The following is a 27,514-nucleotide window of genomic DNA, read 5'->3' on the forward strand; positions in this document are numbered from 1 at the left end:
GATACATTTGATGTGGGACTGCCTGCAATTCCTTGTAAGTAATACTGAAGAGTACTTGTTACTCTAGCATTGTAATGTGCTTTCTCTCCTTGCAGCGAATGGCTGGCCACGAGGGGCCCCCTCTGATGAATGGGGTTGCTTCCGAAAGCAACATGTATGACCGCTGGCCTGAAATGAAGCCAACACAGCCCAAATCGCATTCTCAGACACAGAAAATGAGTGATTCCTATTCCAACACACTACCTGTGCGCAAGAGTGTGGCTCCAAAGAACAGTTACCCAGTCGGTAAGTACTTCTCGGCCCTAGCATCTTGTCTTTGTCTTCTTCACTTCCAAATGGCAACTGTTTCCTGGTGAAGTTGTGGTGCTGTATCAAAAGTTTGGCCCTGTGCACTACCTAACTCTCCGGAGTCCCAGTTCTTTCAGAGGCGCTATTGGGACACGTCAATAAAAAGCAATTTCAAGGTAGCGCTATTTTGTCAAATTGGTATCCCATTTGGGATGGAAACTGTGCTAGAATACAACTATAACCTTCACCTTCTTTCAATGAAATGGATGCTGCCGTGGAGGATTCCCTAATGGTTAACATTTTGATAAGGCCACCGTGATAAAGTTTATGAAATATTTTGTTTCTCTTGCTTGAATGATTAGTCGTGTGCTTCATTGAACATTTCTCACTATTATGTGAGAATCTTGGGACATTTGCCTGAACCTTTTTATGATGCATGGTGAACGGAAGATAAGGAATTACTACATAAATAAAATTAGGGTACACAAAACTTCCCCTACAACCAATGACCTTATTAGATTATTTTCATCAAGCTGCAAAAAATGTGTACATTTAGTGTTTCCAAATGTCTGTGTGCATATGAAGTATCCAATGAGAACTGTTGCATGCAAGGAACCTTCGGCTTGTGGATGGATATTTTTGATACAATAAAGGGAATACTGAGAAACATGTTTTTCTGTAGTTTTTAGGGGACAGATAAGCCAACTCTGGAATTAGCCCTAGCTTTGATATTTTAACTGTTGTCATTACTAAAGGTCTGCACATGCTTCCATGTAACTGCTTTTCAACTTCTACTTGGGAAATATTTAGGTAATGTTTTTGGGGCAAAAAAGAGAAGCCCTGGTGTTTTGCTGTCAGAGTACGATGGACACGTACCCATTTAACTACGTGTTGCTTGGAAAATACTTTCATTAGAACATCAGATTTGTAGCTTCTTTGCAGTATATTTTTAGTTTTATCCGGATTCTAAGGCAGCACTATTACTTTCTAACATGGAGAAATTGTCTTTAGACTGCACGAGAAAACGAGTGGGTTAAAATAAGTCATTTACTACTTCCGGCAAAAGATCCCCTCAAGTTATAAGCCCTTAATGGTGTGCCTTTGGAAAGACAGCAACGTTATAGCCGACGAAACACATCTAGCACATTATTTGTATCAGTGACCATTTTTCGTATAAAATATGTCGTCCCATTTACACACAAGCTGAAAAGTTACCCAATAAACCTAATCCCATCAGCCTGCCAGGAGAATAAAAGGGCCTTGTTGAAGTGAATTCTCTCATCAAGAACATTGTGGGTGGCCACAATTTACTGGGTGAGTGCTGTAATTCTTAACTAAAATGCAGGCACGCAGGAGACTGGGCTAAAGGCAGAAGATGTGCAGAATAGCCGGATTTTGTAGTCCATACAATATAGGCTTTTACACATTCACTGAATGTAGAGCCATCAAACGGTCAAAGAACATCTGGACAATATTTTTCTTCACTTGTTATGCTTTCTTCAGTCTGAAAGAAAGTCAGACGTCCAAGATCTCAAACTGGAGTCCCTCGCTAATGGTTGGCACCTTCTTTTTCTGTCCTTAGTTGAAAACAAGACACTGCCCCGGTCCAGCTCAATGGCAGCCGGACTCGAGAAGAATGGACGGATGAGAGTGCAAGCCATCTTTTCTCACGCTGCTGGGGACAACGGCACCCTCCTGAGCTTCCACGAGGGGGATTTTATCACCCTGCTCGTGCCAGAAGCAAGAGATGGCTGGCACTATGGCGAGAGTGAAAAAACCAAACTGTAAGTAAAGAAGCCACAGCTCCCCCGACGCCCTTTAAGTGTTACATCTCCTCACGGGGACTTTGAAAATGTTTTTCATTTTTGGTGTGATAAATGTGCAGTCAAATCTACTGCGATCCACATGTGGTAGCTGCTATGCTGTACCCCTGGAGTTTCTGCTGCAGGCCAACATACCCAAGATGCCACAGGTGTACTGCAGTAGGAGCGTATGACTCGAGTAGCTGTTCCCATGCCCTCTTAATGTGGCAGGCAGTGAGGATGAGCTAAGGTGATGCAGGCATTTTCTCCTGAAACTCCCTAAGCGCTGTGAAAGAAGAGCAGGGTGGTATGTACATGCAGATTACTGCCAAACATCGAGGGGGAGTGTCTTTTTTTGCTGGAACCCAGGGCTTTAAGTGGGATGAAAAAATGTGTGTGTTTGGGGTCTCTAAAAAGCAGCTTTGCCTGCATACAATTGAAGACGTGGCATAAACACGTAAACTGACATTCTGTGATTTCCACAGTGTATACCAGACCAGTATTTTGGTAGCTTTCTGTTATTGCAGCTAGATATATCACTACTGACATATTCCAAAAAAAACAGCAAGGACTATTTGCTTTGTCAATTATTTTGTTGGAAATAATTAATATTGAAAATGTTTTATTATGAGACTGTGAAATAAACATTTCTAAGACCTGTGAAAGGGGTAGTGGTCTGCATAGTGTCTCAATCACTCCTGTTATGTTCACTCTGTTAGACATGTACACTTTTTCTGTCCACTCCATGCATGTGTTAGGCCTCATCTCTTTTCCCTTCAGCACTCTTTTTTCACTCTCTCCTGAATTCACTTCCTCCCATCTACTTCACGTCACCAGCCCCAAACAGCCATCGCACCGACTCACCAATAGGCACTGGATTTTCTTTTTCTTGTCAATATTTTGACAGCTGTTTACCTCCTTCATGCAAATTTGCACAGAGCAAAAATTGGAACTAGAGTACTTGATAATTGAGCTGTGAGCTCTGCAGAGAGGCACAAGGATTGGAAGACCATCTCTGACCAACTGTCGGGCACTGTGAGGAACTCACTGCTCAGCCTCAAGCCCAGAGGGTTCAATTGCTGCCTGTTATACATCCCAGGAGGTGACTCGGTTCAAAATATACACGAGTAATATGCTACATGAAACAAATACAGACGCTCCTCATCCTGGAGCTAGCTAAAACTCTTTAAGACGTGCAATATTAAGTAAAACATATGAAGCATAAACATGAAATAAATCACTGACATGGATCACCTTAATGTTTTTCAGAAATCACTCAGTTATTGCCTGTAAAGTTCAGTACATGAAAACAGACCCCAGCAGGGACTAGTTCCAAAGTCCCTTTTTAATTACTACAGAGCCTTAGACCTAGACAGACCCTGCCCCCTTAAAACCCTTTTGGGACCAGAAACCTTTTTAGGTCTGGCATACCAACACAGTCACCTGGTGAACCAAAAAAAACTTTGAGGCACTACACAAAGATGAGCTTTAGCTCCACCCACATGTTGGGTCCCCTAACTCCATTTATCTGAGCAGATGTGGGCTTCCACTGAAAAAGGGAGCCTGTTTTGCCTGTTATGCCTTGTTGTGTATCTTTTGTTCAGTGCAATAGACCTGAGTTGGTTATGGTGACAAGCTAATTAAATAATCGTGTCTAATTGGTTCACTGGAAACAGTTATGATCGTTGCTGTAAGTTTCATCCGTTTATTATGAAAAGTTATAGCAACGGCAGACTTATTTATAATGGAAAACAGACAACAATTTTTAAAGCCAATTGGCTAAGATGGATTGACTTCTTTATATTGAAAACGTGTTAAAACCAATAGGTTTTAAGAGCAAATTGTTTCCTTGCGTTAAAAGTCTTGTAATAATTGCAACTAAATAAATAAAAGTTTGTCTGTACATTTACATACCGGCTGGCCTTTGTGTAAGGCCTCCTCATCCATAGGTCTATTGCTGTGTGATTCACATTCGGTACCTGCTTTGGGCTACACATAGCATGAGACACTTTGTGAGCCTTCTTCAGCCAATGTTTCTATTGCCTGTAATTTACACCATTTTGCCTGACAAATTATGCGCGTCCATCTGAAAATAAATATGCTTCAGTTTCAAGGCAAGTGGTGTGTTTCTCTATTTTTTATTTTCTCCTTTTATAATTCTCCTTTTATTTCTTTCCTTTTTTGTCTCCTTTTTCATTTTTCATTTTTGGATTGCCTGGCAGCTCCCCAGGTGGGGTTACTGGGCTTCTCACTTGCTGCCCATTTCTACTGCACTATGCTGCATCTCCGTGGCCACTGCTTATAAACTGGACAGCTTATTGGAGTGCTATTGTCCATAGTATGCCCTTGTTTTACCATTTCAGACTGGCCAACACATTGCTTCTAAACCTGGTGGCCATGGTGCAACCTTGAAACAGTGATACACTGTGCACAAGACCATTTCAAAATGCGTGCCTAATGTTTTTTAGTTTGTATCTATTTTTATGGCAATCCTGTGTTTATGCAGCAGCACTTTCTATATTTGTACATGCATTATTTTAACCCTCACTGCCCTGTTGATGTGTATGTAAGGAAGGGCAACCTCGGTCAGCTATGTGTCTGATTCTTGACTCCATTTATTATCAGGTAGAAGGAGTTTGCCAGTGCCTGATCCGTACCAGGCACTGGAAAAGCACCTAATGAGGCAGCCTGCTGCTCACTTCCAAAACTCCTCGTTAATGTGTGTGCTGTCAGTAGTAATGTCAGACATACTGGATGGGCCTTAGAGGGATTCACTTTCCCTACCAGGTAACTCAGATTGAACTGGTGGGTGGGAATACAGTAGAGGCGAAGGACAATTTGTGCTGCCCACCATCTCGAGCCAGTGTTTCTGTTAGTGACTAGAACAGTCTAACTTCTCCTAGTCTCCCTCCGTCCCATCACCACCACCCCACCATCAGAAGAAATTAGGAATGAGTTGGAGATTGGAAGTGGAGCGACTAGTATTGTTCCCTCCCCAATTAATACCAGCTTCCTGATTCAATTTCAGAGAACTCCTTTCATCTCCCAGTTCTTCTTTGTCAAAGAGAAGTTTGGGAGAGTAAGAAACTGTGTCAGAGCAGAGTGGCAAACAGCTCTTGTCCTTGCTGGGTACAGATACACACACCTGCAGCCATCTGCGAGCCCAGACTTAGTTTTGATTTGTTTTTATTGGGCTCAGAAAAAATCAAAACAACCCCTTGTTCCTTGAAGTGCACAGCTGCACACCAGCCCAGATCTGGATGCAGTTTGGATTTTTTCTTAGTCTCAGAATAAATCGAAGCCAAACCTGACTCCTCGCAGGGGTGCAGAAATGGACACCCATTATACTTCACCCCAGCAAGTAGCCAGGGCACTGTGTGAATTTTGTCTTAGTTAAGTAAACCTCCAAACAGCACCTGCCTCCTTAATGGGGAACAGAAATGCAAATCTGGGCCTGGGTCATCCCACATCTAGGAAAACCTACCAGCGCAAGACATTTCTAAACGCAGGGCACATAGAGGAGTGTGGCTTGTGCTGATGACACTGTTTTTAACCCAGAACTCCTTGCACAGACCAAGAATGATTTAAAGGATCTCCTGACACTTCGACGGAAAGTTCCAGAACTTGTAGGGCATAGCAAATCTCCCAACACCCCGTGTTCCCACACAGCTACTGATATAAACAATACTGCTTGTTAAGGTGGGGTATATCGTAACTGATGGGAACACGCCAAATATGTGACTGTCTGAGGTCAATATGGTGTCATTGTGGTCTTCACATGTTCAGTTTTTGCCTATTCCTGTCCCGGCCCATAGGTCCACCCACATGGGTACAGTTTTGTTATATGGTTGGATATTTGCCATTTACCTGAAGTTCTAGGGTATTCGGTCACTGAAAAGTGAAGTGATTGCGGTTTTATTTTAGTTTTTAGTTTTTTTTTATTCCAATTCTGATATTTACAGGTAATTCTGAGTAATAAAACGTAATGGTTTTCATGCAAGTCACATCACTGTTGATTCCCCTGTGCCTCTAGTTTTCAGAAATGGGGTTGGCATATACACCAGGTGCCGAATGACCCTGCACCCAAGTACTGCAAACATCTCCAGTGGCATCTCCATAGTCAAAAACATTCCTAGGAGTATTGTGTGTGGATTCCTGTTCAAACTCATTGAAAACCCACCAAGTCTGTTCATCCTGCATTTAGAAATCTAAAGAACATCAATCGTTTGTGGGGAAGACTGAAGAACGTAACCACGTTTTGGTGAAAAAATATTGAAGATCTGACACATGCCTTGTATAGAGAGAGCATTGTCCCAGCTAACTCATCAGTGCGATGACAGTGTGGCACTCTGCTTTGGAAACCTTATGGTCTGTTGGTATTAAACATATACAGTTGTGGTATGTTTCCATACAGCCCACAGGAGATGGTCTTTTATTAAAAGTCAAGTACCCTGAAGCTGGATTTCACTTGCAGGGGCTTTCCATTATTCCGAAATGTTGTATTTGGTTAATGGCCGGTTGGCACCCTAAAGCTATGGAGAATCGTACCACAGACCCATAGGAACAAAGCTGGTGGCCGTGCCTCAGCAGGGATATGTTCCTTCATAAGGGAGATTGGAGGGAATTACCATGTTTTGGAAAACAATTGCTAAAAAAACTGACATATGTCATATCTGAGTGTTCTACTGGCCATCTAGTCATAAAGATGCCTTATTTAGTTTAGCATTTGATATCTTTCATCAAAAGAACAGTACATCATAAGCTATGATTCTGCCACAATTTTGTGAACTATACGTCAATCACAGTTGGTTGTGAGGACTACATTTCCTGGGAAACACCCATTTTGTATTACTGGGCTCCAGTCAGTCAGCGCAACATATCGTTAGAGTTCTATTATTTATGTTTGTTCATTACGAAAATGCAACACCATGTTGAATTTGCATTAAAAAATATGTAAAATTATTTAGGCTGGAATGTGCTGAAAGACCAAAGCGATGCATGCGTTTTACAATGTAATTCTCATTTTTCGGGGGAAAAGCTCCTACACTGAGGTGAAAGGGTAATTTATCTTGCGTATGATGAGTTTTGTGTGTTTTATATTGGATGGCTGAATCCAAGACTAAGTCAGTGGGTAGGTGGTTAAATAAATGAATGGGTGGATGAGTGCAAGAATGAGTGACACAGTGCATGTATGACAGATTTAGTGGCTTAATTCGACTGTTTGAAGAGGCACATTCAGTTATAAAACAAACCAGTTAACATTGCCGGTGCTTGTTCTTAAACATTTGTGTGAAGTCATTGGTTCTTTGGACAATATTTAAGTATAAATACAGCAATCTAAAAGTTGGTTTAAGGGGGCACTGTCGGTTTGAGTACGTGGCGTTGAATTACACATAGCGGCCACTGAGGGCAACAAGAGTTTGTGTATGATTTTTGTACCCGTGTTTCACTTTTGTATTACAAAATATGCGGACGACACTTGCACGACAACCCCTTGTGCAATATGGATCTCACCGAGGCAAAATATACGGCTTTACCTCCTGTGCTTGGAGGTGTGGCCCAATGGAAATGAGTGATCCTCAGTCCTTGTACCTGCGCTGTATGTAGATCCTGGTGCGAAGACAAATAAACTATTGGAAAGTGCACTGATTGCCTATCACATAGGACGGACGTGTGGAAGTCAGTGTTGCTAGTGACGCCGCCATGCATTCCCTCACAGGTGGGAGCAATTGCACATAGGTAGCACCCGCCTGCAGGGGATAGGGGTCTCTAGTCTCTACAGAATGAGACTGCAGGCGGTGAAAGATTGAGCCAGCACTGGAGAGAGCACATCTTTGCCCTAATATGGGGTATTTTCCCCGTTTAGACCAAGCACGTAGAATTGAGGACCTGCATCCCCAGTCTTTAATTCAGTTCCTAGGGCCCTTGCAAAAGCAGCACCTTTCCAAGTGTTTGAAGTGTCTAAAATTAAGACATACAACTGGAATTGCTCTTAATTATTGCATGAAATGCAGACAGCTCAAGTTGTAAATGATATTTAGGGATTGACTCCGTCTGTGTATGACTCGTGCTGTCTAAACATTCCTACATTAACTCTGAGAAATTCCGGGTTATATGCGTGAACCTCAAATCCAAAAGGAGACGTTTAACAGCCAGCGCATCTCTCTTCATGACACAGACCCTGGTGTTTGTCCAGCAGTTCGTGTGTTTTATGCACAACACAGTCTTTCATCCTTTGGTGGGCGATTATATAACCATTGGTTTGGGACATAATGGATCTATGATTAACTCATTAAGAGAAAATAGTTTTGGCAATGCCACAATTAAAGGAGCATTTTAGGAGATATCAAGGAGTGCTTAGTAGGGGGTTCTTTTATTTACTGCTGGTTGAATGTCTATAGCAGCATTACATCTACAGGCCCTTGCTGGCACTGAGCACGTCTTTATGAAAGAGGTTTCTTATTCCTGAGCGGTTCTTCCACCTGGCAGCATTTTTCTTTCACAACCGGTCACTAACCTTTGCAGAGCTTCTTCACAGATTGTGGTTGTCTGACTGCCCATGAACTGTACAATTCAACCTTGTTTTACCACCCATTTCTCTGTCTTTTCTGACTTCTGTCTTGTCCCTTTAGGCGAGGATGGTTTCCCTTCTCTTACACACGTGTCCTGGAGAGCAGCGCTGGCAGCAGCCGAACGTGAGTAATGCTCCAGTACCTTCTTACGAGCAAGTGCCCTGGCACCTCTCCATGAGTCAGTCCTCCTATATCTTTGTTCAGTGTTTAAGTTAGTACTTGTGTTTTCAAACATTATTTTATTTGGAAAGCTGTTTTTAAAATGGCCTGAGTTGATGTTGCTAGCGCGTGTGCCTAGCAACGTGATATGTTGCCTTTTTAAATTCTACCGCTTTCCCTCGGTCTGTAGTGCTGAAGTGATTATTTGGATGTTTAGAAACGTACGTGTGGGTGTGTATATGTGTATGTATATGTGTGTTTGTGTGTGTGTGTATATATATATATATATGTGTGTGTCTATATATATATACATATATATATATATATATATATATTTTGCAGCAAGCTCTGCTTCCTTATCGTCATGTTGATCCGTTTCTGTACAGCGTCGACTTAAGTTTTCTTCATTGGAGTGGGGTCTTATTGTAAGCTGTAAGTCTTATGGTGTCATACAGTAGAGAAGCAATAAGGTCAAGGCTTAATTGGAGCTGAAGGAAGAGTGCTTTACTTGGTAGCTTGAGCGACATGTAGTTGTAATTCTGCTCTATAATTGGAGCTTTTTTGTCGCATATATTTGTAATACTACAAACCTCCTATTGAAGTATTAGGCTGAAAAGTTGGGCCCTTTGCTGTTGCTATCACATGTTCGTATGTATAGAATGCTGCTGCACAGGCATGCCATTTACTTACATTTGCTAGAAGGCTTTAGAAGATGGTGCCCTTGGGGAATGTTGTCACCATGAAGGGAGATGTGGTATAAGTGTCACAAGTGCAGTATTATTATGGAACTAGAGTGTTGTTGGTTATGAGGTGACCAACCATGAGTGATAAGTTTCCCTTTAAATTATATTTTTGCAGCCTGCAGCCTGGTAAGAGCAGCAGCACCGGGAACCTCCTGGATAAGGATGACCTCTCCATACCACCCCCTGATTATGGTGTGGCGGCTCGAGGCTTCCCTGCCCAGCCAATCAGCACTTTCAAACCCAGACCTTACAGTGTGGCAGCACCTGTCTTTGCACAGGTGAGTATTTTCAGGATGGGGGATGGCTAGGTGCAGAATCTTGTGAAGGTTGATGAGCACTATGTTTGCTGTGCCAGTGGTACACTGATGATGCTGGTTTGTTAATTGAAGAGGCATTCTGTGAACTCTTGCTGATGGTTATCCGGTAAGGTACTGCAATTTGTTTATCTACCTCACCTGGTCTTTTGCTCAACTTTGAAATCTCACTACTGCTCCATAACGATTGGATCATAACTTGGAAACAATAGTAGTATATAGGTTTGTTCAAAAGTGTTTTTTCACCAGAAGATTTCTGCTAAGAAAATTACCACTGCCAGATGTTTTTATTGCAGCACTAATTCCTCCGAGTGAGTAAATAATATTACTCCAGCATTGGAACTCTTATAGGTTCACATGCTTGAATCCTTCCTCGTCATCAAGATGGGAGTACCCGGTATTTTAGAAAAGCAATGTCTTGATAGACATATACATTGTAGGCCTTTAGTTAGTATCATATCAGTCATTTATTAAAAAAGGACTAAACTTTAGAATCAATCGATCGAGCGACACCACCCTCTAGAACCCTCCTGAGAGAAGCTGCGTTTCCTCAGTTTTTCTACTGCATATTGTGCTAAGGTGTCTTCTCTGAGCTCTGCTCAGTTTTCTTCCAGACACAGCTGCTTCAGTAGCATTGTTTCCACATTTTTAGGTCGAGCGTGCAAGCTGTGGGCTTTTAACCACGCCCACTGCACGCCCATCACTATCACTCGTTCATGGGCTTTCTTTTAAAAAATCCTTTGTCATTCGTAAATGCTTTACGTTTGTCCCTCCTTGGGGCAGTTTTTTTTATACCACCTTGGCCATCGACCCTGTTACACAGATAATTGCACTTTTGCCGACATGTTTGACTGTGATTGAACGTCTTTTTCCGTTTGTGTCTCTCCTTCGGCTCCTGGTCATGGCTGCTGTGTCACTTTGAATCGGCTAACATATGTCAACTATTTTACTTTTCATTTTCAATTTGTGGCAAGAAAAGTCCAGCTAGGAGTTTACAACGCTAATAGCTCCAACTCGAGCAAACTCAAGACCTATTGCATTGCAAATGTTTGTTATTCATTCTACTTCACAGTGGTGCTTCAACCTGATGACCAAAATGTCAGAGACACCAAAAATGGGGCTGTTTAGACATTGTGGCACAAGCAAGAAAAATAGACTGCATATAGAGGACCCTCACAAGGACTCTATATACTGTCTTTACCCAAAGCACAAGACTAGAGGCTGTTACACATTTTCTATAAAACTTTAAAATATTGTGAGGGAAGACTTCTTCTGTGGCTACAAAAGCTCAGATCCAGAGACAACTCTGTCTCTGAGGAAGAAAGTTAAACCTCCTCCACTTTCTCTTCTAGAGCACCAGTGAAGCGTTCTGGAGAGGTTCCTGTCACTCCATCCTCTCCAGAACCTCATAATAAGGCATCCAAATATTCTGCTGAGGGCTCTGTAAAACATCACAGCCCTCCAAATCACCTTGTAAACGTGCCATATTACCAAGGATCCAAATAAGTCAGATTTCTCTTTAACATTTAGATAGAAATCTACTTTGGAGCCCCCAACGTCACCACCTAAGGTAAAATAAGTCTTCAAAAAAAACGTCCTCTGCACTTCCAATGGACGTATCGTTGGCGGTATCTTTGTCGATGCGGACATTGACGACCCTGTCCACAGTCTTCTCTATGACATCTATGGTCACCACCATCACAGCGTTGATGGTAGCATCCTTCACGTCAATAACGTCATCATCGATGACTTGGTCTTCGTTGCCATTGAAGATAGACATTGCATCATCGCCGACGGAGTCGCAGACAACAAACATACTGTTGATGCTTCCATCGATGATCCAGTCGATGGTGCGCCTGCCAGCGACTGGGAAGCAACTGTCTACAACTGATTTAACAAAGATGGATTCCACCAAGTTGTTGATGATTGAAACACCGACGACAAGGCAAAGGCCCACCACCTTACTTCTATTCTCAAAGACATCGTCGACTAGCCAAATAAGGCTAAAGTCTGTGAGACACACTCAATTAACACCATCTATAACCTCACCAAGGAAGGTTTCAACACACCTGCCATCCCACCTGCTGGATGATGATGAATCTGATCAAAATGGCCTTTATGGAGCTGCAAGGAGTCCATCTGAACTGCATGTCAAATACCAAGACTACACTGAGGAAGACGAATATTATAATCAGCAACATTACTCACAAGAATGTAAGTAATTTCAACAGTACCAACAAGACATGGTATTCCTTCTGTTAGCCATTATAGTAGATCTGCAATCAATCTTAGCAGATTATAGAACACGTTTCTCTCCAGTATTTACTCCTGCGCACCAAGCTCAAGCCTCTGCAGACGCTATTCGCCCTCAACTGCTTCCTCCTCAGCCACAGCGTTTGCCTACAACTCCCCTTTCGCACTGCTCTCCTCTAGTGGGGCCACTACATGACTCAACATCTTCTGAAGAAGAGAGAGAAGAAGGTAAAATTCAAACACCTCAGGATGAATGGAATGATTACATCTTGCCTACACCAGCATCCCAAACACCACCTACAGTTGAGTCACCTCCAGAAGACATAGAAGGTTTCCACAACCTCTGAGAAAGAGAGGCCTGGCAATTCAACCTGCCCGTACCTATAACACAACAGAACTGTTTCCATTATCACTTCAAAGAGTCCTATCTGAAAACATTCAAGGCCATACCCATTATTGATTGTGTGAAGCCATGGCTTAAAAATCATGCACAAACCAGCTAAGGTACTTGCAATATTGCCCAAACTTGATAAGAAATACAAAGCCCCATAGGATGCTCCTGCCTGCCTCACAGGTCACCCTATACCTGATAGTCATCTCTCAGGCAGCGCAACACCAGTCAAGAAATCCCCCCACACCTCTGACAGCACCGCCTGATAAAGACTGCAGACGTCTTGGTACCATTGGCAAAAGATTCCTGATGGATACAACTACCTGTGGATTCCTCACCTTATGAATTCACCCTTGCGCCAGCATCCGACAGAAAATCTTCTTCCCAGCTCTCCACGTCGACGAGGAGGTCACAATTGCACGGCTCCACACGACTCCGTCTGACGTCACCGTCCCAAAAAGAGGTCCTCGCCGGCGTGCTGACATCAGTTCCCTTTTTTCCGTGCCTTTGACGCTAACGGTTTTCTCCTAGCTCTCGCTTCTTTTGGAGGTTTCATCTTGTTGCTCTTTGTAGTTACAATGTCTCCCACTAGGAAGTCCGGTTTCAAGCCATGCAGAGAGTGCGGGGGTCGCATGTCGGTCACTGACCCTCATGACGATTGTCTTTGGTGCCTTAGCTTTGAGCATGACGTTGAGCAGTGTGCGTCTTGCCAGAGCATGAATCCAAAGGTGTTAAATGAAAGGGAGGCCAAACTCTTTTTGGCCAAGGCGACGAAAGGTCATAGGAGCCATTGTAGATCCTCTTCCCATGCTTCTTCGAAGAAGCATAAGAAACGGCACTGTCATGACTCTTGGCGCCGTTCGGCTCGGAGCCGATCAAGATTGAGGTCTCCATCTCGTCGGCGCCGTGGGAGGTGAGTCCGGTGACTCCTAAACCCCAGAGTCCTGAGGCTTCTCCGGTACCATCTGTCTTTGAGGTTGTGGCACCTCCGGACAGGCCTCGATTTTCACCTGCTGCTCAGGAGTCCGATGTTCAGCAAGCACAGGTGCAACAGGGAGACCAGTGGTATCCTGCCTTCCCGGCTCCGGGAGCGGATCCGGCTGCATTTTTGAATGCCATGTTCTCTATGTTCAATGCCCTGGCACCTGCTGGTGCACCGGCTGGTCCCACGGGTCCATTGGCATTTTGGTTGGGCTCCCCTGCTCTGTACAAGGCGGCACCGTTTATGTCATTCTATCCGGCTGAGGGTACCGGACCGGCCCCGATGACATCGCCTCGAGGCCCTGTGGATCCCATGACATCACCTTCTAGATCTATGGCACCAATTTCATCACCCCGTCAGCCGGCGCCGATGGTGGAGCCACGAGCATCTTCGGCGCCATTAGGATCCGTGCTGGCACTGGATCCGAGTGATGGATTCGAACGCAGTCAACCTTCCTCTCCTGTTCAACATCAGGTGTTGAAGCCAGTGTCTTGGACATCGACAAATTCCATGTCGATGCAGAGGTTAGAGGCTCAATTGAGGTCACGCAGGAAGGCCTTGCGTCTCTTAAAGGAGGAAGAGTATCAAAGGCAGTTGTTGGAGGAAGGAGAGATTGTCGAGCCCTTTGTAGAGTATCAAGGCCTGGAGTCGGCCAGTGGGCTGGATACTTCCCCGGAATGGGACTTGTCTTCACTGGGGGAATTTACGGAGGAGGCAGCTTCTTTTTACACAGTGATCAGGAAGGCAGCAAACCTTTTGGAACTTTCATTGCCTACTGCGGAAGTTAACATTTTAACAGAGGTCCTGCATCCTTCTTCAGCTTCTGTAGACCCTTTGCTTCCATTCAACGAGGCTCTTACAGAGCCCATATTAGAACTTTGGAGGAAGCCTGTATCGTCACCTGCTGTAAATAGAGCTGTGGGAAGGAGATACAGAGTGGCGCCTGGTGATCTGTGGTTTTTATCACAACATCCTACCCCGGAGAGTTTGGTGGTTCAGGCCTCTTGCTCTACACAGTCTGCTCCAGGCTCCTTCCCTGTGATTCCATCGGACAGGGAATCCAAGCAGATCGAGCAATCCGCAAAGAAAACGTTCTCGTCTTGAAGCATGGCTCTCAAGGCTGAAAACGCTACCTGTGTGCTGGGTAGATATGTCCACGCCCTCATGGACTCCGCGGAGGCCATGGTTACTGACTTGCCGCAGGATGTACAGAGACCATTTGGGGAACTCCTGTCTGATGCACAGGCTGCAGCGAAACAAATAATCCAGTGGCCTGGACTCTACGGACTCGGTGGCCAGGGCAATGTGGGTACATCTATTGCTACCAGGAGGCACGCTTGGTTGAGGTCCTCTGGGTTTTCTTCAGATGTACAGACCACATTGTTGGATTTGCCCTTTTATGGGGAAAAACTGTTTGGAGATAAAGCAGACTCTGCCCTAGAGCGCTTTAAAGATAGCCGGGCCACGGCAAAGTCACTAGGATTGCAAGCCTCCTCTGCTACCCCTTTTAGGTCCTTTCGGAGGTTCAGGGGGTTTGGACGTGGAGTACTTTATTGAGGAAGACCCCAGTCCTCGGTCCAGCAGCCTACCAGTCTCCCATATTGGTCCTTTAGAGGACGGGGGAGGGTTAGGACAAGAGGGGCCACCCAGCAGCACCCTACATCATACTCTTCCTCTGGAGGACAACAGCAAGGGAAGCAGCCATAGTTTTCTCCCCTTTATCGACCATACTTCTCCTGTAGAGGGAAGATTATGTCTTTTTCTCCACGAGTGGGAGTTAGTTACATCAGACTCATGGGTTCTAAATATTGTGAGAAAAGGATATGCTCTCCCTTTTCAGGAGTTTCCTCCTCCCATCCCTCCCCGTCCCTCGTTTTGTTCAGAAGACCATCTCCTGTTGTTACAGCGGAAGGTTCCGACCCTATTGTCAAAAGGTGTGGTGGAGTTGGTTCCAGAGCACGAAAGGGGTCAGGGTTGTTATTCAAGATACTTCCTGATCCCCAAGAAGGACGGTCGTTTGAGACCAATCCTAGACCTGAGAATTTTGAATTGGTTCCTCAAACAGGAGAAATTCAAGATGCTGACTCTAGTGCAGGTACTTCTGGCGTTGAACAAAGAGGATTGGATGGTGTCTGTCGACTTGCAGGATGCGTACTTTCATATCCCTATACTCAAGTCGCACAGGAAGTATCTCCGGTTTGTGGTGGGGTCGCAGCACTACCAGTTTGCGGTCCTTCCGTTTGGTCTTACTTCGGCACCTCAAGTTTTCACAAAGGTGATGGCAGTGGTGGCAGCAAGTCTCCGAAGGAAGGGGATATCAGTATTCCCTTACCTGGATGATTGGTTGATCAAAGCCAAGTCTCCAGAGCTTGGGTTGGGTCACTTGCGGATGACAACTCAGTTGTTGTTCAGGCTGGGTTTTTCGATAAATGTACCCAAATCTCACCTGGAGCCTTCTCAACGCCTCCTGTTCATAGGGGCAGTACTGGATACAACATTGAATCGGGCCTATCCTCCGCCTCGGCGGATCCAGGATATTCAGGCGTTGATTCCAATGTTTCAAAATGGAGCGGTTGTTCCAGTCCTCAAGGTCTTACGCCTGCTCGGTCTGTTCGCTGCTTGCATTCTGCTGGTCACTCATGCACGTTGACACATGAGGGCTCTCCAATGGTGCCTCCGCAGGCAGTGGTTTCAACACAAAGGGGATCTCGAGGAGTCGATAACGATCTCCAGAGACGCTGCAGCGGATTTACGATGGTGGGCTGTGGACGGAAACCTTTCGCAAGGAAGGCCGTTTTCACTGCCGCCTCCTGTGGCCACGGTCATGACAGATGCTTCCACTCTAGGGTGGGGAGCTCATCTGGGGGACCTGGAGATCAAGTTTCGTTGGTCTCCAGTGGAACAGACTTTTCATATCTATCTGTTGGTATTGCAGGCGATATGTCTGGCTCTCAAGGCCTTCCTTCCGTCCCTTCACGGTCAGTCAGTTCAGGTCCTGACGGACAACATTACTGCGATGTGGTATATAAACAAGCAGGGAGGAGTAGGGTCGTATCTTCTCTGCAGAGAAGCTCTGCGTCTCTGGTCCTGGCTTCAGGACCATCGGATTTGCTTGAGAGCAAATCATCTGGCCCCAGGTGAACAACGTGCATGCGGACTCTGTCGGCATCTTTCGGCCGATCGCGAGTGGCGTCTCCATCCAGATCTGGTCCTGCACATCTTTCAGATGTGGGGTTCTCCGGTGATAGATCTGTTTGCCACTCGTGAGAACGCGCACTGCCTGTCATTCTGCAGCCTCCAGTATCCGGTGCAAGGAACTTTGGGGGACGCGTTACAGATCTCTTGGTGCAACCAGTTGCTTTATGCATTTTCCCCATACCCTTGATTCCTCGGGTTCTGAGGAAGATTCACCAAGATCGGGCTCAGGTTATTTTAATAGCCCCGGATTGGCCAAGAAGGGTGTGGTACACTGACCTTCTCCAACTATCGCTGTGCCCTCCGCGATGTCTCCCTCTCAGGGCAGACCTCCTCTCGCAGGGGCAGGTTCTACACCCCCACCTCCAGAGCCTGCACCTTCATGCCTGGAGATTGAACGGGGCAACCTGAGTTCCTTTTCTCACCCACCAGATGTAGTGGATGTTATTTTATCGGCCAGGTAACACTCCACTAAGTAAGTTTATGCCGGCAGGTGGGCAAAATTCATGGCTTGGTGTGGAGAAAAGCAAATTGATCTTTTGAAGGCCCACCTTTCTGATATTTTTTTTTGCTTTGGACTTAGCAAAGAAGGGTTGTGCAGTGGCTATGGTTAAGGGTTATTTAGCTGCTCTTTCAGCCTTTCTTTGCCTCCCGGATCAGCCCTCATTGTTTAAATCACCTATTGTGGTTAGGTTTCTTAAGGGTTTACTTAATAAGTTTCCTCCCACTCCTTTTCATGTGCCTCATTGGGACCTAAATCTTGTTTTAACTTTTTTAATGGGGTCACCATTTGAGCCCATGCACTCTTGCCCGTTAAGGTTTTTAGTGCTAAAATTAGTTTTTGTTGTTGCCATAACCTCGGCTAGGCGGGTTAAAGAGTTTCAGGCTCTTTCTGTTAAACCCCCCCTTTACCTTGTTTTTCCCAGATAAAGTGGTGTTGAAAACCAGGGCGGCTTTCCTGCCAAAAGTTGTCACTCCTTTTCATATAGGGCAGGCTATTTCCCTTCGATCTTTCTACCCTCCTCCTCACCCCTCGAAGGAGGAAGAAAGGCTTCACTGCTTGGACCCTAAAAGGGCGCTTAGTTATTACATTGAAAGGACAAAGGACTTTCGCCTGGAAGATCAGCTGTTCATGGGGTATATTGGACAGAGGAAGGGTAGAGCAATCCATAAAAGAACAATCCTTAGGTGGGTTATCCTTTGTATCAAGATCTGCTACTTGTTGGTGAAAAAGGTTCCCCCTGAGGGTATCAGAGCCCATTCCACCAGGGCAAAGTCCGCTTCTTCAGCCCTGGCATGGGGGGGTTCCGGTGGTGGATATTTGTAAGGCAGCAAATTGGGCGTCCCTCCACACCTTTGCAAAGCATTATTGCTTGGACTCTGAGGTTCGGAGGGACGACCATTTTGCACGATCTGTGTTTTAGGATTTCTTGGTGTAATCAGACAGGCACCCACCTCCGAGTGCGGTACTGCTTTGGGACTCTATTCATAAAGTGAGGAAACCACAGGTAGTTGTATCCATCAGAAGAACAAGTTACTTACCTTCAGTAACACTTTTTCTGGTGGATACAATAGCTACCTGTGGATTCCTCACAGTCCCACCCGCCTCCCCGTTGCCTGTCTGATTGCACTAGCATATGTGGTTGTATAGATGTATGTGTATATTGATATTTTTCCTGTATATATAAATTATGGTTTTGATTATGTTACATCATGAAGGTTTTGTGTATATATTTTTATATATATATATATATATATATATATTTTTTTTTTTTTATTGGAGTTATTGTGGAGTCAGTTTTCACCTGTTCGCCTCAAAGGCACGTAAAAAATCAGTGAAACTGATGTCAGCACGCATGCGAGGACCTCTTATTGGCACGGTGACTTCAGACGGAGTCGCGTGGAGCTGTGCAATTGTGACGTCCTCGTCGACGTGGAGAGCTGGGAAGAAGATTTTCCGTCTGATGCTGGCGCAAGGGTGAATTCATAAGGTGAGGAATCCACAGGTAGCTATTGTATCCACCAGCAAAAGCGTTACCGAAGGTAAGTAACTTGTTCTTTTGGCAATGTCTGCCCTTACTGTGAGGGCCTCAAATTCCTTAGCACCCCTCGGCAGATATGACAGACAATTATGGTTAGTTATATCCCAATATTTGGATGAGTTTCCCGAAAACTTCAGAGAGGAAGCAAAGATAGTGTTGATGGAAGGCCAAAGCTCTTCCTTGGAAATTATTGACCGTGCTGTAGGAGGCTGGCCAGGTGTGTGGTGTATGCCTATGGTGTTTAGAACATTATACCAGGTCAGGCAACCCCTATTTATTTATTAGTGAATGTAGGCAGTGTCTAGAAAGCCAGGCTCTCTAGAGGTACCTGTGGATAAACAGCCAAGACATATCTAAGAGACATGCAAAATTCCCACAGCAACTTGTCACACATGAAAGAACCACACAGTGTTACAAAGAAAAAAGGTACTTTATTATAGTAACACAACACTACATTACTTATAGACAGTCCCCTTGACTGGAGGTAGGCACATATGTATGTATATATATACATATATCTATATCTATATATATATATACACACACACACACACAGACACACACACAAATAGAAATCAGATTAGCATAGAAAACAAGCATTGGCAAAACTGTAGAAAATAGTTAGGGCCCTAGGGGAGGACCAAACCGTATACTAAAAGTGGCATGCGAGGTGAAGTCCCCCTCCCAAGGATATGGAGTTGTTAGATGGGAGCTGGAAGAACGAGTGATCCTCAGCGTCCAGGAGAGCCGAGGTAAGTATCTCGTCTTCCTAAGGACTAACAAGAGGACTTAGAAATTGGATGCTGCAAGAACAGTCTAGAAGAAACCAAAGGTGGATTCTGAAAGAAGAGGACCTGAAAAAGAAGGGGACAGAGTCTAGTCCACGATGGAGAGTCTGGGCAGGAGCCACTGCCCACCGTTCTGTGGGTGAGATTTGGGTTGACTGGGAAGAAGACCAGCTGTGGAGCTCAGGAGCTGCAGAGAAGTCCTTGTAGTGGTGCAGTTGGTGTCCCACGTCGGCCGTCGCATCGCAGATGGTCAGTGATGTAGGAGAACCACCAACTAGCTTTGGCAAATGCAAGAGAAGCAAAAGAAGAGTTAGAAGTCTGAAGAGGACCAGCAAGGTCCAGGGGGACTCGACCATTGGAGTGGCGTCCGGGCTGATCCCCAGCATTTGAGAGAGACAGCAAAAGCAGTCGCAGCCCCCTCAGGCAACCCACTGGTAGCAGGCACAAGAAATCTCAGTGAGGCCCAATCAGCACACCCGGAGAGGAGTCCTACATCGCTGGAGAAGCAGAGAGGAGACTGTGCCTGGCAGGATGAAGTGCTGGGGGGGGCAGGGTTGCTCTGAGCCTGAAGATCCCTTGGAGCAGTGCACAGGGATACTGTCGTGTAAAGAGCGGCAAGGGCTCACCGTCTCACAAGTTGGACAGCTGGCTGAGAGGACCAAGGGGGCCAGTCCAGACTACCACCAGGAGTGCAGATCCACGCAGCATGACGTCGTTGTTGTAGGTTCGGCAAATGCAGGGGAGTGACTTCATCACTCCAAGGGAGATTTCTTCTTGCTTCTTGGTACAGGTTGAAGTCTTGCCTACCCCAGATGCTGCACAACTGGGGAATTGTGGCATTGCTGAAAGGAGCCAGATAAACAATGTTGCAAAGTGAAGAAGGAGCCAGAGAAACAATGTTGCAAAGTGAAGTAGTCACAGGAGTTGCAGTCTTGTTGGCTCCTGAAGAGTCCAGTTGCGGTTCCAGTGGCCAGAGGTAGAAGTAAACGATGCAGAGGAGTCCTGGTGGGGTCTTGCACATCGAATCTAGGGACCCACCCTCAAGGAAGTCTCTAAATAGCCCTGGAAGGGGGTTGCAAGGCGACCACCTATCAGGAGGGGCCTCTGACATCATCTACCTGTCCTGGCCACTCAGATGCTCTCAGGGGCCTCTGTGCATCTTGGTTTGAAGAAGGCATAATCGAGTGGCCACCTGGAGGAGCTCTGGGCACCCCCCTCGGGTGGTGATGGACAGGGGAGTGGTTACTCCCCTTTCCTTTGTCCAGTTTCGCGCCAGAGCAGGGATCAGGGCTCCCTGGTGCAAACTGGTTTATGCAAGGAGGGCACCAAATGTGCCCTTCAAAGCAAACCGGTGGCTTGGGGAGGTTACCCCTCCCAAGCCTTGTAGCGCCCATTTCCAAGGAAGAGGGTGTTGCCTCCCTCTTCCACAGGAAATCTTATGTTGTGCCTCCCCCTGCCTGAGCTGGTCAAGCAGCAAGAGGGTAGAAACCTGCCTGAGGGGTGGTGTCAGGGCGCTGCCAGGAAAACCCTAGAAGACTGGTAGGAGCAATACTGGGTGGTCCTCTAAGGAGCCCCCAGAGTGCATGGAATCGTAACCCAATACTGGCAACAGTATTGGGTATGATTCAGACATGTTTTATATCAAACATGCCCAGGTTCGGAGTTACCATTATGTAGCTGGACACAGGTAGTGAGTGACCTGTGTCAGGTACACAGGTAAAATGGCTTCCCCGCACTTACAAAGTCCAGTGTATCACTGACTTACAGTGACCTGGTGTAGTGACCTGTGGTGGAAGGGTGCATGCACCTTTTCACTTAGGCTGCAATGGCAGGTATGCAGACACATTTTGTATGACCTTCCAATGGTGGCATAATACATGCTGCACCCCACGGGAGAACGCTGGTGTCCCAATGCCCTGAGTATCTAGGTACCATATACTAGGGACTTATAAGGGGACACCTGTATGCCAATTGTGGAGTGCACAAAGGTCCTAGACAACCAAATTTAGAGGAAGAGAGCACAATCACTGTGGTCCTGGTTAGCATGATTCCAGTGAAAACAGTCTAAGCACACTGTTAGCAGGCACAAAGTGGGACAATCATGCCAAAAGCAGTGACTTTCCAACACGTGCCTTAGACATTGCCTCCACCGGATGTAAACAACTACCTGGAGAGGCAGTGTCACGCTGTCAGGGTTGACGTAAGGCTCCCAACCTCAGACCAGAAGTTCAAACAAAAATACTTCACTTGCCATATGATAGAGAGGCTTTGTTTGGAAAGCATGTTGATGAAGCTTTTCAAATGATAAGTCGGACACGGACACTGCTCTGTCTTTAGGCATGTTGCAGTACAGGAAAATGCCCTTTTGTGGTCGTAGAGGAAGAGGTAATCCGTGGAAGATATCACCAGTATCGCTGTCCAGCATACTCCTCCAGTACTTACCAGATCCATTCTCAGTACTACCAGAGACAACCACCATCGAGCGCATACAATCAACCTCCTCTCAGAGGAAAGTCCACAAGACAGTTCAAAGACACTTCCCACAGTCAATGACTGCAACCAGGAGATGACTACCACACTTTTTCCCCTCCAGGGTACCAGGGAGCATTACTGCCCACCTACATCGATGGGGGCAGATAATGACCAGTGGATCCTAGACATTGTACAAATTTTAGAAGGTGTCCGAATTGAACTAAGACCCTCTCCCCCCTCCTCTCCACTCCACCCCAACCAGAAATACATAAGCATGCGCTCTTGCTGAAATTAGAAGTACAGACCATGTTGCAAAAAGGGGCCGTAGAGACAGTTCCCTCTTTCCACAAGGGAAAAGGTTTATATTCCCATTTCTTCCCGATCAGAAAGAAGTTGCAACAATGGAGACCAATTCTTGGCATGAGGGAACTTAAATTGTTCAAGAAGCAATGATTTGGCATGGTCACACTCCACGACATTTTGCAGCTCCTTAACAAGGGAGATTACATGTCCTCCCTAGACCTCCATGATGCCTATTTTCACATATACACCCATCCGAGGCACAGGAAATTCCTACGGTTTACGGTAACCACCAAACATTTGCAATTGCCAGTCTTACCCTTTGGTCTGAAGTCTACTCCCCTCATCTTCACCAAATGCCTAGCACCAGTTGCAGCTTATCTCAGGAAACGGAGGCATCAAGTATTTCCCTAACTCGACAACTGGTTGGTGAAAGCGCCTACCAAACAGACCACAAAAGTGTCCACCACAACTTCTTTGCACCTTTTTAACGAGCTAGGGCTCACTCTGAACCCGGACAAATTGGTGCTTTCACCAGCCCGGAGAATAACCTTCTTGGGAGCCATACTTGATACCAGTCTCAATGTGGCCTACCCCACACTCGAGAGAGAGTGAACATTAACAACCCTAGCAAGACCACTGCAAAAAAGTAAGTCACTTTCAGTTAGACTTTACAAATCTCTCCTGGGTAAGATGTCCTCTTGTATCCATCTCATTTCGTACTGTTGCCTATATATGCATCCTTCAGGAAGCACTGGATATCCAATAGAAACGGGTGACAGGGTCATTTGAGGATATCATTCAAGTAACTTCGCTCATACTCAACTCACTCGACTGGTGGACAAGCCCTGCAAACATCTCAGTGGACCTCCCATTCTTACCTCAAACCTCCCCGCTAGTCATAACAGATGCATCCCTAGACGGATGGGGAGCTTACCTCCAGGTCAGTGGCAAATGGTCTCCTTCACATCAGGGCCTTCATATAAATCTTCTCGAGTTAAGAGCACTATATCTGGCACTACAAGTCTTCCTTACTACGATTCAACATTCTACGGTCCTTGTCAGGACAGACAACATAACAGTGCACTACATAAGCAGGGAGAAACTTGATCTCGCCTACTGTCTCAGGAGGCTCAGTTGGTCTGGATCTGGTGTATCCGCCACACTGTGCACCTGAAGGCAGATCATGTGCCAGAACACCAGAATGCCATAACAGACACCCTAAGAAGGATGAGAACCACTTGTCACGTGGGAACTGGACCAGAGAATGCTGGACTCCATTTTTCCCCAGTGGGGCAAACCGAATCTGGATCTATTTGCAAACCCCGGAATGCCAAACGCCAGTTCTTCGCAAGTTTGCATCCCTATCAGGGGTCGTGAGAGGATGCCTTTTCTATTGCAAATTCCGGCATATTTGCTTACACCCTTCATCTGTTTCCTCTCCTTACAAGGGTGCTCAACAAGGTGAAAGTCGAGCCCTATCAGGTTATACCAGTATCTCCTTCATGGCCATGCCAGCACTGGTACATGGAGCTGCTCCTACTGTCAGTACGTCCTCCCATCAGACTCAAGACGATCCCATCATTACTGATGATGAGCCAGGGACAAGTTCAACATGCGGATCCCAGTTTTCTCAGTCTATCAGCCTGCTTTCTGAATTCCAAGAATGTGGTCATCTGAATATTCCAAAGGATTGCAAAGACATACTTGCCAAGGCGCGGGCCGACAGTACTAATAAAATATACCGCCTAAAGTGGAAGAGGGTATGTCTATGGTGTACAGCTGCTAAAGTGCATCCCATCTCCTTGCCTTCAGAAGACTTGTTGCCATACTGCTTGCACCTAGCACAATCAGGATTAGCCCATGCTTCCATTAAGGTGCACCTTGCAGCTATTTTCCATTTTAGGAGATCATCGGATCTGTCAGGCTCATGAAACAATTTCTCAAGGAGTTGTTCAGAGCTTTTTCCTCAGTCAGAGCCCCTCCTCCAACATGGCAACTCAACATAGTATTGGGACAATTGATGAAAGCTCTGTTTGAGCCTATCCAGAGAGCGGATATGAAGTATCTTTCCTGGAATGTGGTTCAACTCCTTGCACTCACATCTGCACATAAGGTTAGCGAGATTCAGACTTTTACCATCCAACATCCTTTTCTTCAGTTCAAAGAAGTAACCCAACATTCATTCCTAAAGTCCCCTCAGACTTTCATCTTAATGCGCCTGTAATCCTTAAACCATTCTTTCCAAACTGTCAAGTGAGCCCTCTACTCGCTAGATCTCAAACGATGCATACACTTCTACTTGGACATGACTAAAACCTTCTGAAAAACAAATCAGCTCTTTAGACCTGACCAGAGACCTCCTTACCTTCAGGAAACTTCTCAGGACCTGGCTGTTGGAACATTAACACCTCCCCCTCCACCCCCTTCCCTCTTTGCCCCCCCCCCCTCCCCCTTGCCCTCTTCTCCCCCTCCCCAGCGCATTGAGACCCTCTCGGGTGAGTAGTGCGCTTTACAAATTCCTGATTGATTGATTAGTGCTTAAAGTGCACCTAAGAAGGGTTGTCCTATAACAAAACAGAGCATATTCAGATGGATTTCAAGTGTGATTGTTTTTTGTCATCAAAAGGCGGACTGGCCTTTGAACTCTGCAGTACATGCACATTCCACAAGAGCCATCTCCACAGCCATGGCATTGTTCACAGGAGTCTCGTTGCCTAACAGCTGCAGTGCAGCAACATGGATAAATGCATTTACCTTCACTCAACACTATACTGTGTGGATACGAAAGTCCTGAGAGATGCAGCAGTGGGACAGGCAGTGCTAACACACCTCTTTCAATAAAGGGGAGCCATTTCTATCTAACCGCCATCTGCTTACTCTATTTTATACACAATGTGTTGCTATAGCCTCTGCATCTACCTGTGTTATGGTTTAACCCTAATTATATGTTATTAAAAAAAAAAAGAGCGAGAAAGAAGGAAAATGTGTGCTTCTTACTGCTTGCTAGTCTGATTCATGCATGCAAATCTATGAAAATTCCAATACTGGAGTAAGACAATAGGTTACTTACCTGTAGTTCTCCTGTATTGTAATCTTTCATAGATTCATGTGCGACCCACCCGCCTCACCAGAGAAGCTCACCTTTATTTCCCTCAGTGACATACCATATATACACGCTATTTCTCAGAAAATCTGAGGGAAAGCAGCTTTTCTCAGGAGGGTTCTAGAGGGTTGTGATGCCTGACTACTGGACTATAAGGTTTTTGGACCTTTTTAATAAATGACTGTTATAATACTAAACTAAGGGCTTAGGGCCTACAAAGTATATGTCTATTAAGACATTGCTTTTCTGAAATACTGGGGACTCCCACCTTGATGACAGGGAAGGATTCAAGCATGTGAATCTATGAAAGATTCCAACACTGGAGAACTACAGTTACAGGTAAGTAACTTATTTTCTTCCCTTTACTTTTGAAGTATTAATGGTTACCACTGTTCTCCAGTTAAGTTTTTCTGTCTTGTACAAGCTTGTAATAAGCTTGCATGCGAGACCAAAAATACTAAACACAGAGCCCATTGAGTTTAAAGGTGTCTTTAAGATCTTGAAGCTGCTGTTTTGTACCACTTTATAAGATATCTTTTGACACCTCTGCCAATGGCACATGGTTAGTCTTCTTGTATCTGCAGTTTGGTGCTCCTGCTGGTCAGGGTGCCTTTGATGGCTTCCTATTTTTCTCACCTTACATTTGACCCTGCTTGATATGATCCTTCTGTAGGTCAGTGCTGGCTTTTAATGTGCATAGCGACCATCATTTCCACTGTGACCAAGGATCTTTTGTTTCCTTTACTTCTCCACCACACATGCTAACGAACCCAGGAAGAATCTCCAGTAGGGCTCCTGTCTGTCTGAGTCTGATTTAATTTGCTCAAACTAGTGTTCAGTCATTTTCCATAGTACAGCACTCATACAGTGTTATTGGAATTGGCAATATTTACTCAGTTGACATGAAACTAGTCATGCCTCACAACTCCCTTTAGAGGAAAGAGTATACATGATGTCAGCCACTCCACCATACTCTGTTCCCAGGATTACTAGCACATATGACATGTTTGGTACACCTTATGGTACAAACCAATACTTTTCTTCCACGTTCCACAGGTGATTACTTAACTCAATTCCTCATACGGTCACCGGTTTCAAGAAAACAAGTACATTCTAGTACATGAAGGGAATATAACGTGGGATGGATATATTATTTTATCTCAGACAGTAAGTATATTTGCATTTCCGAGTTGACAGAAGGGTTTTTTGCTAGTCCCCACCCTTGCCAAATAGAGGAGTGTGAAAACCTGGTAAGTAACATGCTATGCTTTAAATTTTGTCCAAAATAAGAGACCTCGCCTACAAGAGACACCATCACCTCTTAGCTCAGTTCTTCACCTTCCCTAACATCACTTGGAGTACCCCCTGCACTTCAGACTCCCAGCAAGAAGTACAAACCCATTTTTTTGGCGGGGTAAACAGTGTATTGATGTGGCTCCTCATAGATCTTTCTCAACAGACCCTCAGCCACGTATTCTACCCTCCACGGTGGATATTACCACTGTGGGGGGATTTCGCGGGTAGCATCATCATGGAGTCTCCATTCACTTCAATATCCCGTTATCCAAATGAACTGAACGATATCTCAGTGAGAAGGTAAGTGGAAGAATGAGTTCAAATTACCTCATATCCTAATTTCCTATTTATTAGTGTACTTAAAAGAATATGGGTAAGATTAAAAACACTCGGACCTATTGTCACTTGGATCGGGACGGCATTACAGATCCTTGGAAGATTTTGATTGTTTCTCCAAAAAGAGGCCTTTTCCTGCGGTGGGACAGAGGGAGAGCTCCCTTTAACATTCCCTTTGTGCTCCCAATGTTGCAGCACTAGGTGTACCACAGATCATGCCTACATTTGATGATTACTTGAAAGTTGCAGGTAATCTACTAACAATAGGTCATGATGAAAGCCATGGACCCTGAGTGGCCGTGTCAGGCTGAAACATGTCGACCTTAATTGTACTTGTATAGGATTTATTGCTGATCCTCACGTCACCTGTTTTTAATCTTAACCTTATCCTTTTTATGAACACTAATATATAGGAATTTAGGAGATGAGGTAATTTTAACTCACATTCTTTAACTTACCTTATCACTGAGATGTC

The 27,514-nt window shown here is 45.2% G+C and overlaps 1 protein-coding gene across 3 annotated transcripts in view; it reads left to right on the plus strand.

Moving 5' to 3' along the window:
• The window catches only part of BAIAP2 (BAR/IMD domain containing adaptor protein 2), a 260,008-nt gene that overhangs the window by 188,716 nt on the left and 43,778 nt on the right, over positions 1–27,514 (plus strand). For all 3 annotated transcript variants that reach the window (XM_069199737.1, XM_069199739.1, XM_069199738.1), the window contains exons 9-12: positions 96–285; positions 1,871–2,072; positions 8,723–8,785; positions 9,680–9,842. In XM_069199737.1, the coding sequence (XP_069055838.1) occupies positions 96–285; positions 1,871–2,072; positions 8,723–8,785; positions 9,680–9,842 (618 nt within the window). The remainder of the gene's footprint in view (positions 1–95; positions 286–1,870; positions 2,073–8,722; positions 8,786–9,679; positions 9,843–27,514) is intronic.

This window comes from Pleurodeles waltl, chromosome 7 (assembly GCF_031143425.1).
Source record: "Pleurodeles waltl isolate 20211129_DDA chromosome 7, aPleWal1.hap1.20221129, whole genome shotgun sequence".
NCBI classification, from domain to species: Eukaryota; Metazoa; Chordata; class Amphibia; order Caudata; family Salamandridae; genus Pleurodeles; species Pleurodeles waltl.